Below are 19280 nucleotides of genomic sequence, written 5' to 3' on the forward strand. Positions count from 1 at the left end.
CCTCCCGCCTCTCGGCGCGCGCGCGCTTCTCCCCGCGCGCTCCCGGCCGGCGTCGGCGCGCGGGGGCGTCTCCGGTCCCGAGCGCGAGCGGCGGCGGCCGCGGGCGGGGGAGGCGCGGGGAGGGCGGCGGCGGCGATCATGGTCGGGCGGCCATGGCCGTGCTGAGCGGCGGCCCCGCTCGGCGGCCCCATTGTTGCCGGGGCGGTGAGTCGCTTAATCTCTCGCTAATTCCGCAGACTTCGCCGTTTCTCTGTCGTTTGTTTGCTTTCCTTCGCCCGGGGGGGTCAGGGGGGTGGGATGGGTCCGATCTTCCTTCGCGGCCCCGTCGCGGAGCGGTGCGCGTGGCGGGAGGTGGGGGAGCGGCGGGGAGAGGGAGGAGGACGGGCCGAGGAAAGTTGTGGGGAGTTGGGCGGGCGGCGGGGAACGCCGCGGCTCGTTTCCCCCCCCCGCCCCTTCGGGCCCGGCCCGCTGAGTAGGGCTGCTCTGTGCCCGCAGGACGCGAGCGGAGCGCGGGACGATGAACGCGCAGCAGCAGAGGATGGCGGCGATCGGCACCGACAAGGAGCTCAGCGACCTGCTGGACTTCAGCGCGGTACGGAGAGCGGGCACCTGGGCTCGGGCGGCCGGGCGGGCCGTGATGCGATGCCGGCGGGGTCGGGGCGTTTAACGTGGCCGGAATCGCTCCGAGGGCCGTCGGCCTCGTCTGGTCGTGAGCGTATGTGAAGCGGCCCCGCGGCTCCGGTACTGGGGATCCTCTCTTTGTGCTTTGGTTTTGTGCTTCTTCAGACCCGAAGGAAGAGCTGTAGTAACAGCAACTTGGGCTCTGAAAGTTATAGCTGCTTTATTTATGGGACTTTCGTTTTAACAGACCTTGGAAAAGTGTTTGGTTTAGGAGCATAAGAGCCAGCTAACTGCCGTTCTGCGACTGCCTGTATCTGGTGGCTTTAATTGCAGAGGTTGGTAAGGAAGGTGCTTGGAGCAGTCAGGTGTAAGCTGGGTGGCAGTTCTGAGCTACAACAGCAGCGTTGGACCTTATTGCTTTTTTGTTATAAGTTGTGTTCCCGTCCAGCAGCTCTGTGGCACTTAGAAGCTGCCTGGAGTATTCTAACTTACTGAGTTTGTGGTTCTGAGCGGGCGTCCTACTCTCTGCTTATCTTCTAGCAGAAATGGTAATAAAATAATTGTTTTGCAATAGCTTTCTCTTAACTGTATGGACCAAGCTAATAATTCAGCTCAGGGCTTCAAAGCCGGCTTATACACCTCTTCTTCTTTTGCAGATGTTTTCCCCACCTGTTAACAGTGGGAAGACCAGGCCAACCACGCTGGGCAGTAGCCAGTTCGGAGGATCAGGTAGGATGCAATGGACCTGAGATCTGTAACATTCATGTCATCAGGGCTCAGTGTTTTTAGCTCAGTCCTCACGTGTTTGAGCGGTTACCTTTCATTGTATGGATTTTCATAAGACTTTCAGAAGAATTACAGGTGTCTGGTTTGTATTGGCTTTGTTACAGTTCAGAGCAAAAGGTAATACCACAGCTTTGCTCTCTGCTTTCCTGATGAGGTGAGGTGCTGGGTACGTCTGGTGGTGCTGAGGCACAGTGTGTCCATCAATCTGTCACATCAGAAGTGAAGGCCTTCTGTGTCTGATTTTATCAAACTAAGCTGGGCAGTAAGTATTTGAAGTGAAATAGCAAGTAACAGAATACTTCTGACTCAAGAATCTATTTTAGAATTCAAAGGAAATGTATGAGGTGGTGACTAATTTCCTAACAAACAAAGAGCAAAACAAAAACAACAAAACTCCATCTAATGCTCCCCCCGGCTCAAGCCCTGGAATTTTAGAAGTAGCTGCCAAGATGCTAACAGTTAAGAGGTCTGAATTAGATTGGATTTATTTCACTGTGTTATTTGAGTAATTTGCTAAAGGTTGCTTACTGGCACAGGTAGAAGCCGTGATTGCCTATGGCTTTAGATGTATACTTTAAAAATGTGTAATGTCTGTTTTGGTTCCCTTCTGCTCTCTCCCTTGAGAGCCAGGTTCAGTTCAAGATGCTCAGTTTCCTGGCCCTGTGTAGCTGTCCAAATTTGGACAGATATTTTCTTACATTGAATCTTTGGACATCATGAAAGTGAATAATTGTAATTACATGTTGTAGTGTTTTGTTGCCTGCTGTTTTCACTGCAGTACACTTGATGCCTACTTTCAGAAAGTTTTAAGTCAAGCCTCTTAAATGACAGAAATTTCATTTTCTAAAAAAGATGCTTTGTATGACGTTGTTCTTGAACAGGGCTTAGTTATTAATGATCCCTAAACAGAATCTACTTACTCAAGTAGTAACTTTCTGAAGTGGCTTGGTGCCTCTTGTTGGTTTGGTTTTTAGCTTTTCTTTTTGTGATGTTTTTATGAACATGAGGAGGTGATATATATGGTTTTAGTTAGGGTTAATGAAAACAAATGTTTAGAATGCCAGTAGAGGGGTGAAGTGGCTGATGGAAGTTATGCAGTGCCATTGGCTGTTTACTTAATGCATTGTCAGTGCTCTCTCTGTGGAAGTCCTAGTGACATGTGAGAATTTTGGTTATTAAAAACACTTTAAAACTTTAGTGACTCTTGAGAGACCATCTCCCATGTTTAATTAATAAAAATATGTAGTAGTGTTTGAAGAAATCCTTTACTTTTATTTCTTAAAATGTGTAAGTAGTTTCCAGTTATCTTTACGAGTAAATGAAATTATTGGCAGTAGTGAGATGGCAATTCCATATGCGGCATAGTTGATCTTCTTTTTCATACAAACATTCAAGATGGTTGTTTTTCAAGTTAGTTTTGAAGGAGGTCCAGTCAGCTGAGATTTGTTTCAAGAAGCACAATTTGAAGATTTCCATCCCTCTCCCCCCTCCTATGCCTTGCTTTTCCTGAACAGGTGGAATAACTTACTGTTGAACAATGAAGTTTTCACTTTTAGTTTAGATCTTAGGGCAGATCTTAGTTACTGTGGTTTGCCCTCTTTGTAGGTAATTCTTTCCCCATTCTTTGTGACTGGCCTAGGAAAAAATAATACGTAAGTACTGAGATTTTTTTAGGGGGAAACAGTGTTACTGTCTTCTTGAATTTCTTTACTGATAATGGTGTATCATCACATAGATAGGATCACGAGCAATACAGTGCAGCTGTCTGGCAGTCTACAACCTCAACTGAATTCCCCTTGGCTCGGATAATGTTACATAGCTATGGATTTTAGTTCAAAATGTTTTTAGTTGTAGAGATTTACTTGTTTATGGAATTATATGCTTTAATTCTTGTAACGTTACGACAACCAAAGCCTTGAGCTGGGGGGATTGCTCTGCAGGAGTGACAAGGGGCCAACAACTTGTGTGTGAGTTGTGCTCTGAGTCAGCATTCGGTGTTACAGGGAGACCTTGAGGAGCTCGCTGACCAGCTACAGGCATTTCTAGCACTGATTTAATTGTCATCCCAGTTTGATTTCAAGTATTCTGTACCTTGCAGGCTGTTCAATATTTCCTTTTTACTTCTTTCCCCTTAAAAATTTGCTTCTTGTTTAAAATTTTGCTTTTTTTTCTGGGAAAAAAAAATAGTATTTGTTAGAACTGTCATTAATAGTGTAGGGTATGCACAGGTTTCTTCTTTGAATGCGGAACAGTGCTGCCTCTTACACAGACTTCCTGTGATTTTGATGATAGTGAGAGCTGTGCAGCTCGCTTTGCTGTCTTACCCATTAAACACCGTTTTTTGATGGTGGTTATTATTTTTCCTGGGGTTTTTGCAAGCAGACTAAAGGAAGATGTTCTCTTAGTTGGAGCAAGACTTGCTTTCTGATCTGTAACTGTAGAGTTCCTTTTTTTTACTCATTTCAACTTTATAAAATTTAAAAAAATGCCCAGAAATGCCCTCTCATCTAAGCTGCTTAGAGAGGCAGCTTAATGGCTCCCATTAAGTGGGTGCAAATCGTTTGGCCCCCAGTTTAAAAGTTACTATAGAAGGATGATTAAGTTCTGCTAGGTTGTACCTCAGGGCTTTGTGAAGTCTGGGGAATACCAAGGTGTTCGCTCTTAATTCTGCAGAAAGAGGCTTCATCTGCTTTAAAAGAAATTTTCGTGTTCACTCTGTAATATGTGTGATTGGATTGCATAGCAGCTCGTGGTGCAGATTTCTGCAATTTTGAAGAAATTCGAAAGAAAGTGCTGCAGTGGAATTAATATGTGAGCACTATTTTGACTAAAAGCTAGCTTGAGTCTTCAGGAATGTCTGGTGTCGGGGGAAGCTTGCTGCTGGTCAATCAGTTATGAATGAAAGCTGCAGATGAAATAAGTGAGCTAATCTGATGTATCACAGTATCTTATGACAGTAAGTCATGTAAGCTGCTGATAAAGTCAAATAACTTGGTCAGACTTGTGGTGAAAATAAACATATTGGAAAAGCAACCTGATATGTAGGTCTGACTTAAGCTACAGAATATTTCTTGTCACTGCAGTTGTAATATTCTCTTGTTTAAAACAGAACTTGATATTTCTTCCTCCTACGAAACCAACTTGGGAAGATAAGGCAGTTTCTGTCTTAGATATTGTAAGACAGAGAGATACTCTCAATCGGGCTTCCATGTTAATTGATCAGACTTTTAGATTTTATTTCAAATGAAATATTTCCACGTTGCTGCTGTAGTAGCAGCATGTATAATTTACAGTGAAATCTTGCTTTATTTTGTTTCTGTCAAAACCAAAAACTGTATACTAGTACAAATGTGGGTGATCAGCCATTTTGGCCTTTATTTATAATGCTCTTAATTAAAATCCAGTTAGAATGTTTAGATGCCTGCCATAGGCGATAATGCTGCAATCTTCTGATGCTTACCAACAGGACTGATTGACATTTCAGTTTTTCCAGTGGTTAATTTTTTTTTTTTTCAATCTCAGGTGTGGTACTAAAATAAAACCTATTTTACTTCTTCACAGGACTTCATAGATGCTAAACAATAGTACACATGAGACAATGTTATCTATGGCCTGCGATCCTGTAGCTTCTTGTTTGCAAATTCACTAGGTTGCCCTTTCCACAAGTGTCTGCTAATCCACCCATTTAGTGAGGAATGTATTGGGATAGTCCACTAATTACTGACTTTTTAAAAAGACTTTTCAAGCTGATAACCTGCCATTAATGTGAGTACCCTTAAATTAGGGCCCTGTATCTTGAGGCTGGACTCAGTATCAGTTGTACTTTAGCATGTCTGTTATGTTGTCAAGGAAAATTATTGAAATTTGACTTGGTTGCTGTTTATCAGTTCTCTAAACCGTTATTTTGTTTTTAGTGTTGCATCGGCATTTCCTTCCTAAAAAAAAAACTAATAATCCAAACAAACAAAACCAAAAGCTTAGGAGTTATCCCAATGGCAATCTTTTAAATGCTGCATTCATTAATCCACAGCAAGTGTTGGAGAGAACAGGCTGTGATGGTCAAATGGCAATTGAGAGAAAACTACAGAAATATTTCTGCGTGTGTGAAAATTAATTCTTCCAACCTTTCAATACATAGTATTTTCTTTTATCAGAACATGAATTCCTAACAAGAATCAGTTTTCTGATAGCTTTCTGGTACAGTCTTCCTTTGAGATAGAACATTGTCAGTGCCTGTTCCTAGTTCTTGAATGAAGGCGTTGGCAAGAGGTCTCATGTAGTCACAGTCCTACAGTCACGTACGTGTTAGACCGTGACATCTTCTGATTCAAAAAAGCGAGAGGAAGGCTTGCAGTTAAGGAATTTGATCCGTATTTCTGTTTTTGTCATTAAAAAAAAGTGTTGTGACCTTGTATGTTCTTGCTTGCTATTCAAAAGAAGATAAGCTTCCATTATGTTATATGCTGGAGATCCAGGGTGGCTTGATGAAGGAAATTCTGGGTTGTGCTTTATGTTTAATGTGTCCTCTGTCCACTGGCTCCATGAGAAGCAGTCCAGCAGATGTGGTAACCTGGTAGTTTCTACTTGGGTGTGAGGAGCACTAAGTTCCCTCCTTTCTGAGGAAATTGGTGAGAGTTCTGAGAGACTCATGTTTCAAAGGAGAGGGTGTATATAGCTTCATTCCCCTCTTGTTGTCTATAGGAGACCCCCACAGATCACTCTTCAAATGGGCCAAGTGCAAGTTTGATGAATATTTTGGCTTGGGTCCCTCATGTACTGCATTTAGAAACTTGGAAGTGATACGGTGCTAATAAATATGTGACTGCAGCTTGCCTGTTAGCAGTCTCCAGCTCACTGTTGCATTTTCTCTTCTTCCTCTACTTCCTTTCTTTGGAAAAACAGTTTCTCAGGGTCTTTTTCCCTGAAAAGCTGAAGAGCAGCTGAAGAGCTGCTTCCATATTCTTGCTGAAGAAGGAGGAGGGGAAATAAGTAGGACAAATTAAGAGAACCAGTAACTCAAAATCCATCTCTCTGTGGTTGCAAAGATACTGAGGTGTGGATTGCTCACAATTTCCTTGCTGTCTTCCAGATAGCTAAGCTTAGATTTTTAGTAGCATGTGGCCTTTTGTAGCATTCTGTTTAGGGAGATGTTTGAACCCATCAATGAGGAACTCATCAGTACCTTGTGGAAAATTAATTTGGTATTTCCAGCAGTTAGTTTTCCCTGGTTAGGGAGCAGTGATGTGAGCACTGTGTAAGCAAGCTTAGCATCTGAGCTCTGCTACGGGTGTGAACATTCTTGGGTCGCAATACAAGGAAGATGCCTGCATTGGTATTTGTAGGTGCCTTCAGAGGAGTGTCCAGAGGTTTGGAGAGTTGTCTTTGTGACATGGTGTGAGGAATTTGATTTGAAGTTGCAGTTCTGTTTTTGGATTTATCCAGGCAGCAGTGTTGGTATAAATGTAAATGTGAAGACAAAAGGCTTGAGTGAAGTGGAAGAGGAAACCTGCAAAGGGACTGAGGGCAAATTGCATGTCACAAAGAGAGGTGTGGATGACATTCCTACACGTCTTGTGCTCTGTGTTAGCTGTTGAATCGGTCCGCAGTCCCTTGGTTACCAGGGACCTTGCAGTACATGTGTAGTTCTTGCTGAAGGAGTTTTGTTTGTTAGTTTGGTGTGGTTCTTGGGATTGTTTGATGGGAATTTCGTGTTTGTCATTCGTACATCAGATGGCAAAGATCCCCTTCCCCCTGACTTTGTTCCAGCTGTCACAGAGGACTCAGCCCCTTAGTAATTCTGCTATCAAACCAGCGTGGCAGCTGTTTGCCGTGCTTCCATTTGATCGCAGTTGAGTCTGTGGGCACCGTTACGCTGATGTACTGGGTGTACTGTATGCAGTGCACTGAACTTGGAAACAGAAACTGTTTTCTTAACTTGCTGAAGTGTAGTGAAAATTTCCTAAGTTGAAAGTTGCATAAATTGATTTATGAGTAGAGAGACCTTTAGGGCATTAATGTAAGAACCTAGTGCTCAGTCTCCACAAGCTCCAAGCTGACTGTTTTAAAAATGGGAAGGTGTGACTGAATTGTAGTAGTTTTCTAGATCTCTCAAGCTGAATTCTGTGGACTACTAAAATACTTTTTTTTTTTTTTTTTTTTTTTACTGGAACTTTGAAGGATCATGTTGTTTAGGATATGAGAATTGAATATATTTGGAAGCTCTGTAAAATGTCTTAAATTACCTGTAGAGCCTCATGTGACCCAAGTGACGGAAAAATAAGCCTCTTGCCTTAAAGTTCCTTCAAAATAAGTATTAGATTTTTAATTTGAGAATTATTTCAAGAAATGATTTTATTGAATAGAGTATGTTCTCTGGAAAAGCTTTGTTTGTGGAGGCATTATCTAATTTAACATAACATGTCACTATGCCAGAGGTACTTTTTTACACTTCTGAAGAAGTCAGTAGCAAAATTAGGTGAATTCTGTATGTTGTCTTTTGGAGTCACTAAATTTAAATAAGAAATAAAGAAGAAAAGGTGCTACGTGTGAAGTATTTGGTTAAGATTATTACCAGGTACCCTTAATTATTATAAAATGGTATATATGCATTAATGACTGTTTTTGATAATTGAGCACTGTAAGATTATTACTTTAAGGATAGGAAATGTAGTTGAAAATCATTTTTTCTATCTTAAGGCATAATGCCTTTCTAAATTTTTGTTTCTTAGTAAGGGAGTCCAGAAGTTGCTAGTTTTAATGAATACTTCAACCTGATGATTCCAAAGTAGTTGCAGGCTTTCTGAAATGCTACAATCCATTATTCTGATGGTGGTTGGGAGAAGGTTTTTTTTCTGTTATGTCTGAGATGAGATAATGATAATTTTTTTAATGTATTGAATGAAAGCCTTGTTTATTTTTTTTCATTTGTAAAACAAAGCTGTGTTTGTAAACAACATTCAAAAACATAAAGGACATACTTTTTTGTGAAGATGTTAACTGAATACCAAGAATGACCAGAAAGAGCAGCTCTTGTTAAATTTAATAATGTCTTACTGTTTTCAGAGGATAATCGGGCTAAAATCACCCAGCCCATCCTTAGGACTTTGTTGGATTCTTCTCATATGATGAGGATTTTTGTTTTTTTTCTGGGAAGAAGGAGCTGGAATTCCTGTAAATACAAGTCTTCATGTTTTCACCAATGTAATATGGGAAGATAATGTTCAGATGAAACTGATTTGCTGGTATTTTACAGAGGTTCTTGGAAGAGAAAGAGCCACGATTAAAAAAGGGTTTACTTCACAGCCCAGTTAATAGGAATGCCAGTTGAAAAAAACTGTAGAATTACATTTAAAAAGGGAGGTAAGAAGTGCAAAAACTCTCACGAGTCAAAATTTCTCTGTTTTTTAGGTGGATTGTAGTGTAAAGTTCCATTAATGCAGAGAACTTGCTTTCATTGTTTTACTTTCCTTTGGGAAAAACTACAGGAAATATTTTATTCGTGTTTTGTCTCTTTGCTGCTGAGAAGGTTGAAGCAGTAATGTTAAACAGGAGTGCATTCTGAGCCGTACGCTTTGTGAGAATTGTATTGGACTATTTTCCCTCTTTTAGAACGTGAAGATACATGGTTAAGGGAACATGTCTAGTAAAACAAAGCCCAGTTTTGGTCGTTAGTAGCTGCATACAGTTTGTGGGTGGAATGCTGGTGAATATCATCGTGTGTGTGCTCTGTGTGTGATGTATGTAATGCAGCATAAACGGAAGCTTACACTTAATTTGATAAGAGCTTGGTCTGTGATGTTACCAGGTGTCTGTTTTTATTCAGTTTAGACTGTGACCAAAATATATTGTTAATTTAAATATCATTGTCTTCATGTTTTAATTCTCTCATCTTCTTCTGTGTTCAGGTTTTATAGTCTTCATTGCACTGTTTCCAGGGCTTACCTGAAGCAATAAATGCACACAGATTGGTGGTTTCTATGTGTACTCCTTCCATTTCTAACATCTGTGTATAAGTGCAAAATGACTGTTCTTTTCTTTGAATGAGGCATGTAGAATGAAGCAGACAGAAGATCTAGCCAGACATAAACATTACCACGATTTGTACCTATTAGAATCTGATATGTAAGCAGAATGTAGATAAATTAATTTTAAATAACATTGCTTTGCTACCTTAGCTTCATCTAGTTTTGTTGAAAAACAAGCCTAAAACAGATAAATCCAGGATGAAATGACTGAATTTCACATTCTAGAGATGTCTTGTCATCAAGTGTCTCCTGAATTTTCTACTTGGTTGCATTGGTGGTAGGAGGTGCCGTGAAAATTGGCTTGAGAGAAGTTTGAAGTATTTTTAATTTTCTGTGGGAAAATGAAATTCAGTGTTTATATTCATATTTTTTGTTTTGTTTGAGTGCAAGATACTATTGGCTGTGCGGCTGCTCTGTGAAGCAATGAAAGCAGACAGCTTGGCTCACTGGACATCTCCTGTGTTGTGAGGTTGTGATGATTTTCAGTGTGACACCTATACCTGTTCCAGTTTCTTCAGGCAGCAGCTCCATGAGTCATAATCCTTGCAGGAGAGCACAGCTTAAAATAATCACTGATTGTTTCCTTGAGATTCTGTTTGCTGCCCACTGCAAATAAACAAGAGCAGGAATGACAATATCGTTTAATCCTTTAATGTTTGCTCTTGACGTGCAAAAGATTTGCTTGTAATAGAGAAGTAATCCATAAGGAGGGTAGCTGCTCTTTCATCTTCCTGAATGCTAAATGAGGCTAAGGCTTCTATGAAAAGGGGGCAATTTAATGAAGATGACCGAGTTTTGGAGTAATGGAAAGCTTTCCTGTATTTCTGTAAGCGAACATGGTGCTTACTACAGCAGAGTTCCAATGGCTGTGTTCTACAGTGTGCCTTTGTGAGATTAGCTTTCGTGATGCTTAGATGCCAGGATGATTGAGTGGCGCCATAAATCAAGACTCGTCTCCCCTAGTTTGATTTATAAAATGAATGCACTTCATGTGTATAAACGTGTGTTGTGTCTGAAATGCATTCTTGGGTATGCATAAGGTTTTTATTCTAGTATTTACTTTGACTTTTTATTTGGTAACCTTGAGATTATACCTGGTCCTGTGTTCACTGTCCTCAGTAGAGGGTAGTGGTAAGTGCACGAAAGAAGGAACAATAACTTTGTCAATATCACTTGTGGCAGGAATGTCCAAGTCAGATATTTTTCCTACAAGTGCTTTTAGATGCTAAATTTAAAAACTAACAAGCAATAAAAAAAAAAAAAAAAAAAACAAACAGTGAACAAACAAGAACCCAAAGCAGAAAAAATATACCATCTTTTTTTCCCTTTTAGTTATCATTTAGTTGACTTGGAAATGCTTTTTAGTAACCTGTACTATTACTATTTTAATAAAGCAAACTGGATGAGACCTGGCATTTCAAAAGGAAGTAGGGAGAGGCTTTAAAGGTGTGAGACCTTACTCTTTCCAGAACATATTCTGCCAAATGTCTTCTAGGTCTTCATAAATCAGGACAAGGGACCTGTAAGTCAGTTTCTATAAAGTGGGAAGCAGTCAGCTTTTATAGAAGTTAACTTAATCTTTTTTTTCTCCCAATAAAATTTAAGGAAAGTTGTGGTTCTTGCCAGGAAGAAGCTAATATTCTTCACGATGAGTGCTGTGTTACACAACCAGACATGATCTTAAAGATTGCTCAACCCTTTAGGGTAGCCAGGAGTGTGGAGAATGTGGTCATATTGTTGTGCTTCTCACTGTATTACAGAAGGGTATCTGTCCATCTTAGGTGAGCAACAGCGTGCTGATTTTAGTCTGCTTTATGAAAACTATCTGTGGTAAAAGTACAGAAATGGATATGTAACTTACATTTCTTACATTTCTATCTTATCCTTTTTATGTCTTGAGTAACTGTCCCTATGTAGTAGTACACAAATGCCTGCAATTCTGGAGCAATTGATTTTGGAGCAATATAGTCTTCCTGTTTAAAACTAAATGTTATGTAAATAAATTTCAAGCTGTGTTGAGGCTGTATGTGCTTGAAGTAATTTCAGGGTAGGTTATGAACAGTTCTAGGAAATGATGTCTTTAAGAGCGATACAGTAGAACCAGAATTTAGGTATGTGTATGTCCTTAACGTGGATTAAATCTGCTTCTCTTTTCAGTACGTGTGGAATAGTGAACAACAGCTTCAGTCATCTGCTCATTCGCTATGCACCAAGATTGCTGTGTTCCTTTATTTTGCTAGCAGAAATTTGGAGCGCAGAGGCGGTGAAGGCCTGGCTATGGAAGATGCTGTGTAACATGGTTTATATTTAATAGCAGTTATATTCCTTGTGGCCTTTTGGTAGCCTATATTAATTTTACCAAGCAAATGGCATTATTTTTTTCCTAGATTCAGCTGTTTATTTTTAGGGAATGTAAGTGCCCTGTGAACTACCATCCAAAAATCCACAGCTTTATACCTTATGTGTTTGCAAGTGAAAATTGGTGTGTATATGATAATGTGACTTGTGTTGCAGTGAGGAATCGGCCAGAGTTTGGACATCGCTCATATATGTGTCATAGGTTGTGTCTGGCTGGGGACTGAAGAACATGCCGTTGCCATAGCAATACAAGTCCTTTTGAAGGCAGAATTCTTGGCAGTGCTGTTGCATCTCCTGCGGTGCTTGGTGCGTTCATCTGAAGGTATCTGGTCTGTCTCAGCACATAGCTGGTGGAAAGAGCAGCAAGAATAGGGTTTCCTTTGTCGTAACTAACTGTTGGCTAAACCCGTGTTCAGAAAGCTACAGCTTTAAAAACTTTGTGCTGTGAGCAATTCTTACAGTGTTCTTAGCTTGAGTGCTGTGTATAGTGAGTGTATATAGATTGAGATGCCATAACAACTAACTGATATTTGTTGCGTAAGTTACAATTCTGTAACTTCATAGTTTTCTACAGTGTTTGTCCTTCTGGTTTTCAGTTTTTCCTCTGTGGTTTTGGATACTGGTAATCAATTTTGTTGTGAAAATCTGTTTCCTGACTTACAGCGCTTTCCAACTTGCTGTTTTCCAAGAGAAATGATTGCCTTGCTCCTGTCTGATTTATATTGTCAAGCACTGAATGTGGCACTAATTTGGGGGTGGGGAATCGATCTCTTTTGGAAATGTGTAGTTCTTTGTTCACTTGGAAAATGCACCTTACACAGGATCCTTTTTTTTTTTTTTTAATGGGTGAATCTTTGTAAGTATCTCCTTGGACTGTGGTAATGCTATGGAATTAAGAGAAGGTGCTCATTAGGAGCTCAGAGGCAAGTAACATAGCACAGATACTCCAGGCAGCAGTAACATCCATTTCTATGTGTTACTGGGAGTTGAGTGTTTCCTGGAGACTTAGACAACTTTTTCACCTTTTCTTTAGATTCTTTGGTTTAAAAAATATTTGGCACTTTCAAATAAGAGACAGAATTGTGATAAATGCTCTGCGGTGTATTTTCATATACTTTCTCAAGAAACTGGAATTTCTTGTGCTTGAATTCAGTTGTTACTGAAAGAACCTCTAGAGTAGAAGAATTTCGGTTACCCATGTAGCTTGCTCAAGCCTTTTTTCCTTTTTTTTTTTCTTTCTGTAATGTAAGCTGTTTTTTAGCTTCATCATTTTCCCTGAAGTAGTAGACATAGATAAGACTCAAGCATCTCACTTTTTTCTTTCCAAGTAAAATGAAGAATGAAGTAATTAATGCTTGTACTTGAAAAAGACTTTTTGTCTGCTGTAGCAGATGTGTGCGTGCCATATTTGTGATCTTTAGCTTGCTTTTTGTTTTTAATTCTTGCCCTCCTGCCCCTTTCTCAGAGTAGGAAAGAAGCACAGCTCGTTTGGCTTGGCCTCAGGAAGCGTCCCAGAGTTGCTGCTCTAAGCAGTTTAGACATGGCTTGCTTCTTAGGGCTTTCACATGTGTTGGCATAACATGGATAGGCAAGCGGCGGAGGAAGTGACCTTGGCAGGCTGACCAGATACCGTTCCAGGGACAGGTCAGTATTGATTATGCTGAGAATGCGAGCCAAGGGAATTAAACTCTGCAAGGTATCTGTTTATTTTGTTTTCCCTTTTTTAAGCAAATTTAGCGCTGCATCAGCAGACACGTACTGCAGCTCTCTGGCGATCCTTGGGAACAAACACAACATTAATAACCCAAGTTTCCTCCAACTATCACCATTTTATCTCAAGTCACCTTCGGGGAAAACTCTTGCAGGTCTCCAGCAAAAGTTCTACTTGGTGTGCTGTTAGGCTCCGAGTCAGTTGGTAGTTGAGTAGGTACTGTGCCTGGTTTTGTGGCATAGGTTTGCTGAAATACACTGAGGTGATCGGATTCTGTTCTGAATATTTAAGTATGAATCACTACTGGTCTTATTTCATCAGGCTTAGTGAAGAGTATGTTTAGAATGTGTGTGAGAAGATAGGTTATCTGTCTCTTGAAATTCTAATTCAGAAAAGGTTTTACACTTTGCTGACTGATTCTAAAACCAGATGAGCAGCTCCTGTAATCCGTGTAGAAAGCTTCTGTCTTCAGATATTCAGTACTTTTTAATATCCTCTGGTTTTGTTTCCAGCTGTACTGTTTTATCAGACCATTTGAAATATAGGAGTGTGGAGTACTGACTGGAGTTATGAACTAAATGCAAGTTTCTCAAATTGTGAATGTTTTTTATTGCCTTGATGACTTTTTTTCGTGAAAATTCCTATCTAAAAATTTCTAGCAAATTCTCAGAAATAGTATTGCTAAATACTGCTGTTGTCTTTGTCATTTAAATAAGCTAAAGCAAGCATGACAATCTCCATAGAAATCATTTGCTAAGATAGTAATATTAAATAATGAGAAGAGAATAATCTTGAGTTTTAAAGGATGGAGCTTTCAGGGAAGTGGTAGGCTCTGTATGATAGATTAATAGGAATAATTTCAAATCACTTAAACGATGCTAATGTAACTTGAATGTATTTTCAGTGTTAATTTTCACTCCTTCCTTTTGTGTGTAATCTCTGTGGTTTTACTTCTTTTTTAAATTCAGCTTTTTATTTATGTTGACAAAATTCTGGGTTTTTTCTTGTTCATTTTAGTTCTTACTGTATCTACTGCATGCCCCTTTTAAATGTAGTAAGTGCAGTTCTTCAAAAATGTGGAAATGCAAATTGCTGTGTAGGACTCTTACCAACATTCTGAAAGAAAGGGACTCTTGTTACTTCAGCACTGTTTCGGCACACCTTTACAAATTACATATGCTTCTAATTTCTGTAAATTTCACTTGAAGCTGATCTAAGAAAGAAAGCATGGAAAAATACGTTTGCCTGAATTTCTTTACGGAATAAAATTCCTAGCCTAGAACGGTTTCCTGATACAAAAACAGAAAACAGCCCTGTCCATAGCTATCCTGTGTATTTAATGGATTAAATTCGCTTTGACAGCTGGATATATGTACCAGTGTCTAGCCTATGGCCATGATCTAATAATCATGGATATGGTAACAAGTCGTCTAAAAAGATTCCGTAATCAAGTGTTTTCCTTGACAAAACCTACTGTGACTGAAACAAGAAATGAGGCTGTGTTAATGTGACTACATTTGCTCTGTGCTTGTATTCTGAATACTTAATAAATACCCTTTGTGATGCAGCAGAACCTGTGCTTTCAGCAGAGGAGGAAAAGCTGATTGTGCTACAACAGAACATGTTTTAAAGTTACAAAAGAAATTTGATCTAACCTAATTGAAAAACATTTTCTCTTTTCCCTAATGGGCTTTTAAACGTGTTTATTTTTCTGTCTTAAAAAGAGCTGTATACCTTAAGCAGAGCCTTTTGTGAAATGCATAATTCCTGTATCATAATCTTAGTATATGAAGAGAAACTTAAGAAGTTACTGATGAGTAAGTGTATGTCAAAGGGAGTGCTTAAAACAGCAGATATTTTGGAAACAGCTGTTTTACTGTGTGCTGAACACTGGGCTTTGACCTGGGCTACATGTGACTAGTAAAACCTGCACTGAATGTAAACACCCTTTAACAACAGAAAAATGCCTTGACCCTCCAACAGCCCACTTTAACGTGAACTTACTCGTGTGTTTTGCCAGCCTGCAGCATGCTATGAGTATTGCTTTGCATTTAGTTCTGGCTTTTTGGGAGGGCTGGTTTAGGTTCTGTACACTCCATTCAATGAAATGCAGCAGATTAGATTAAAAACAACATTTCAAAAATTGTAACTTTTGTTCTCTTTCACTTCAAAAAGAATTTCCAGAGCAACCCTTAGGAGCTGTGTTTTGGGAAGGCACTGCTGAGGGAGAGAGTGGGAAGGAATTTAATAGATGAAACACTGCTTTAGGATTAGCTGGGAATTAGCTGTTCACCTTAGTTTATGGGATATGTTTTGGCAACATCTGAATGGGATTGTTTTGAGGTAGGACTTAAAAAAAAAAAAAATTTAATGTCTACTTTCTCTTGCTTTTGTAGCTCAAGTGATTTGAAGTGCTTATTTGAGTGTGACTGTGGTTATAGTGAGGATGAGCTTTGCACTGAGCTGCTATTGGAACAGGTTCATAAAACTGGGGGAAATTAAAAGGTAGAAGTATCTTATGGGAGAGCTTGAAATATTGGTCCAGATGAAACATGCTGGAGTTATTAACCATTCCACCTGCTTGACATGCAAGAAGCTTCAAGGGATTCTTAACCACTATATCTTTTGCTGATAGGCAGTGTGTATGCTGGCCTTGTGCTGGTCTGTTGTTGTAGATAGATGTCTTTTCCAACTTAGTCATGAATGTATTTCAGAATACCACAGAATATTACTGTGGTAATGAAACTGAGCATGAAGGCAACTTTCATGTTTGTTTGGACAGGATTATGTTATCAAAAACCTTACAACAAAGTTTGAAAGCATGAACAACTGACAAATGAAGTGGCGTTGTCAATTCAGGATGGAGACTAAGAACTGTACTCGTCTGTGTTCTCCATGAGGATGGCCATGTCCATTCCCACATACTTGCTACTGCCCAGTACCTGATTCTGATAGCTGTGGAAATCCTGGTTCTGGCCTTCAATGGTAGGCTGGTATTAATGTGAAGTACTTCTTCATTTCTGAATGAATGAATCTTAATATGAATTTAATTCTTGTTTTAGAGGAAAAATTAAAGACAAATTTGTAAGAAATGATGGTTAAACTTATTGGTTTATATGCAGTGAGGCTTCCAATAGTAGGTATAATAGTAGGTATTAACGGTATATTAAAACTTTCTTAATAGAATTGCTGTTGCATAAAGCAATAAATGTGGGGTAGTTAACTTCTTTGCATAAAGTAAGTTAGAATTTGTCTGAATGTTCAGCTGATGCTTAATAATTTTTGATTTTTTTTTGGTCCTAGCCTTGCTTTCATTCATATCATTAATGTAGTTAACTAATCCTAGGAGCATGTGATTCCTCCAGGCATTTGTACGCTATGAACCAAATGAATGCCAGTCCTGAACACTGTATCCTGTGTTGTGTTTTCACTTCCAGTTAATTTTTCTAACGCATCTTGATGGACAAAATGCCCAGGGACAATTCAGAAACTTTCTCTTTCATTGCTTTTCCCAGTGCTGTAATGTTTGTTACAGTGGTGTCATACAGAAGTGTCATCTTATTTTGGTGGTGGATTGGACGAGATAGGAGTGCACAGTACATGCAGTAGTGTGGACATAAGTATCATGAATAGTGGCTGCTCTTATGCATTTTTTGCATTCATTTTTTCCATCAGTGTGTACTTCCAGAATCACTCAAACAAAGATTTGTTGCATATCACGTCTTTCTGGGGTTTTGAACCTGTTTTTCCTTTTAAAAATCATTTGTCAGCAATGTTTAGTGTTTTTTTGAGCCTGATGATCTTACACAGCTGAAATGAGTTTTTAAATCTGTTTTTAGGCCTTCTTTTCTTCTGAAGCCTAGTGATTGATTTTAGTGCAGGCAGATCTTTGGGGCGGGAGGAAGGGGAAAATTCCGTCCGTTTTGGAAAGGATCTTGGAAATACACAGGGTAGAGAAGTTACTGGCATTTGGAATTACGTTATTATAAGTGATACGGAGGAAGTTTGGGTCATCGTCATTTCTACTTGGTAGTTGAAGAACTTGAGAATACTGTATCACTTGGTTACAGTGAACTTTGTGTTGAACTTGGTTTAACCAAGATACAGAATGGCTGAAGGTATCAGGCTTCTGAGAAATTTTCTTTGAAGAATTGGGCACCTTTGCAGTGAAATGCAGATTTGGTAGCTGGATCTGCTGGATCAGTGTGTCACAACTGTGCATTTCTTTTTCTGCTTTCCTCAGTTTAGCTCAGTAATTCAAGGCGTGCTTGCACTTCTGAAATACTGTGGTGTGCTCTGTGGCTGTGGTAGTAGTAATGAACAGACTGTGAGTGAAGAAGCCTCTTCTGTTGTGTTTGTATTCATGTTTGAAGTATTGGCCTCCTTTTCTCCTTGATCCTGTTCTGTCCTGGCATGCAGATGGCCTGAGGCTGTGATATGGGTTGCTGAACCTTTAATTCTCATATAATCTCTTTTCTCAGGAGAAGGAATGTCTCTTTTTCCTTTATCCAAAACATTTTCAGTCCTTGTGTATTGGTTATCTCCAAATGTGGAATTTCAGTGAGCATTTACTACTTCAGTGAAACTTGCTCATTTTTGTTGATTGTCACTTTTCACTTAGATAATCTGTTCTAATAGCATTGAAGCCAACTGTGGTTGTGAGACTTCTGAGTAGTTTTAGACTTCTGAGTGGTGTGGTGGGAGCATTTTCATTTTTAGGTAAACTTGCTCCCATTTATCAGAGCTCCTTATCCTTTTTGCTGTTTTTAGAAGCTTGCTTTTTTTCTTGCTGGTCACATCTATCTGACATTATCTTTAAGCAGATTTTCAGTTCTTGAACTCTGATTCTCTGTCCAGTTAGTGCTTCCTTTGTTTCACCTGTTTTTGTATCAGTTTAGTAAAAGAAGTGCATTCAGACCAATGAAGATGTCAGTGATGCTGTTTGTATGGTTAAAAGTCAAACACCTGACATGAGTCTTTGTGTCAGCTCCAAGATTGCTGTGCTGGCTGTAGCACTTCTGGTGTTTGTTGGGCCTTTCTTTTTTGGCTACCTTACTACTTTGCTCTATTGCTCCCTAGCATTAGAGACAGTGAAAACAGTCCTAGGAAGGCTCTTGTATTGGTTTGTCTCAAGTTAAAATTTAATGATTATTTGTCTCAAAGTATTTTATGTAAAACACGACCAGAGCTGGGAATGGGAAACTTTAAACATCATTGCCATGGGAACTTGGTGTCCTGCAGTGATGGAAGTGTTTTGGGAAATGCAGATAATGTGAAGTGGAAGGTTGCTGAATGGATGTCTGTTCTGTGGTTATAACTTTCTTTTGGTGTTGCTAGTTCTGACTGAGAAAGTACTTCACGTATATTAAGTTGCCTTTGGTTTTGTATCATGTCCTGGGACAAATCCTGAGTGTGAAGGAACAAAATAATCCTGCATCAAAAAACAGTTTATAGAATGATAGAATGGCTTAGGTTGGAGGGACCTTAAGGATCGTTCAGCTCCAACCCCTCTGTCCTGGGCTGAGTGTTCAACCACCACGTGTGCTCAAAAATTTCCTTTTCTTATCAGGCGCTCCTGGCAATGGACACCTGGCTGTAGTTGCATGAACTACTGGAAGGGCTGCATGTCTTTGGAATTCAAGCTTAAAAAACATTTTTAACACAGCTGAGTTTTTTCTTTAAGCTGAATAAACCAAAAGCCTTTAAAGTACTTCAGATTATGTGGAGGGGATTTATAACAATTTTAAATGGAGGCGGTGGTAAGAATGGGTAATAGCTTG

General features: G+C 39.6%; 1 protein-coding gene across 5 annotated transcripts in view; it reads left to right on the top strand.

Annotated features, from left to right (window-relative positions):
* Nucleotides 1-495: 495 nt before the first annotated feature.
* Nucleotides 496-19280, top strand: part of TCF12 (transcription factor 12) — a 151166-nt gene continuing 132381 nt past the window's right edge. For all 5 annotated transcript variants that reach the window (XM_042824408.1, XM_042824409.1, XM_042824410.1 and 2 more), the window contains exons 1-2: nt 496-592; nt 1278-1350. In XM_042824408.1, the coding sequence (XP_042680342.1) occupies nt 518-592; nt 1278-1350 (148 nt within the window). In that variant the 5' untranslated portion in view covers nt 496-517. The remainder of the gene's footprint in view (nt 593-1277; nt 1351-19280) is intronic.

The sequence above is a fragment of the Centrocercus urophasianus genome, unplaced genomic scaffold, assembly GCF_019232065.1.
Source record: "Centrocercus urophasianus isolate 14NV4802_14NV808 unplaced genomic scaffold, USGS_Curo_1.0 seq_23, whole genome shotgun sequence".
Taxonomy (NCBI): domain Eukaryota; kingdom Metazoa; phylum Chordata; class Aves; order Galliformes; family Phasianidae; genus Centrocercus; species Centrocercus urophasianus.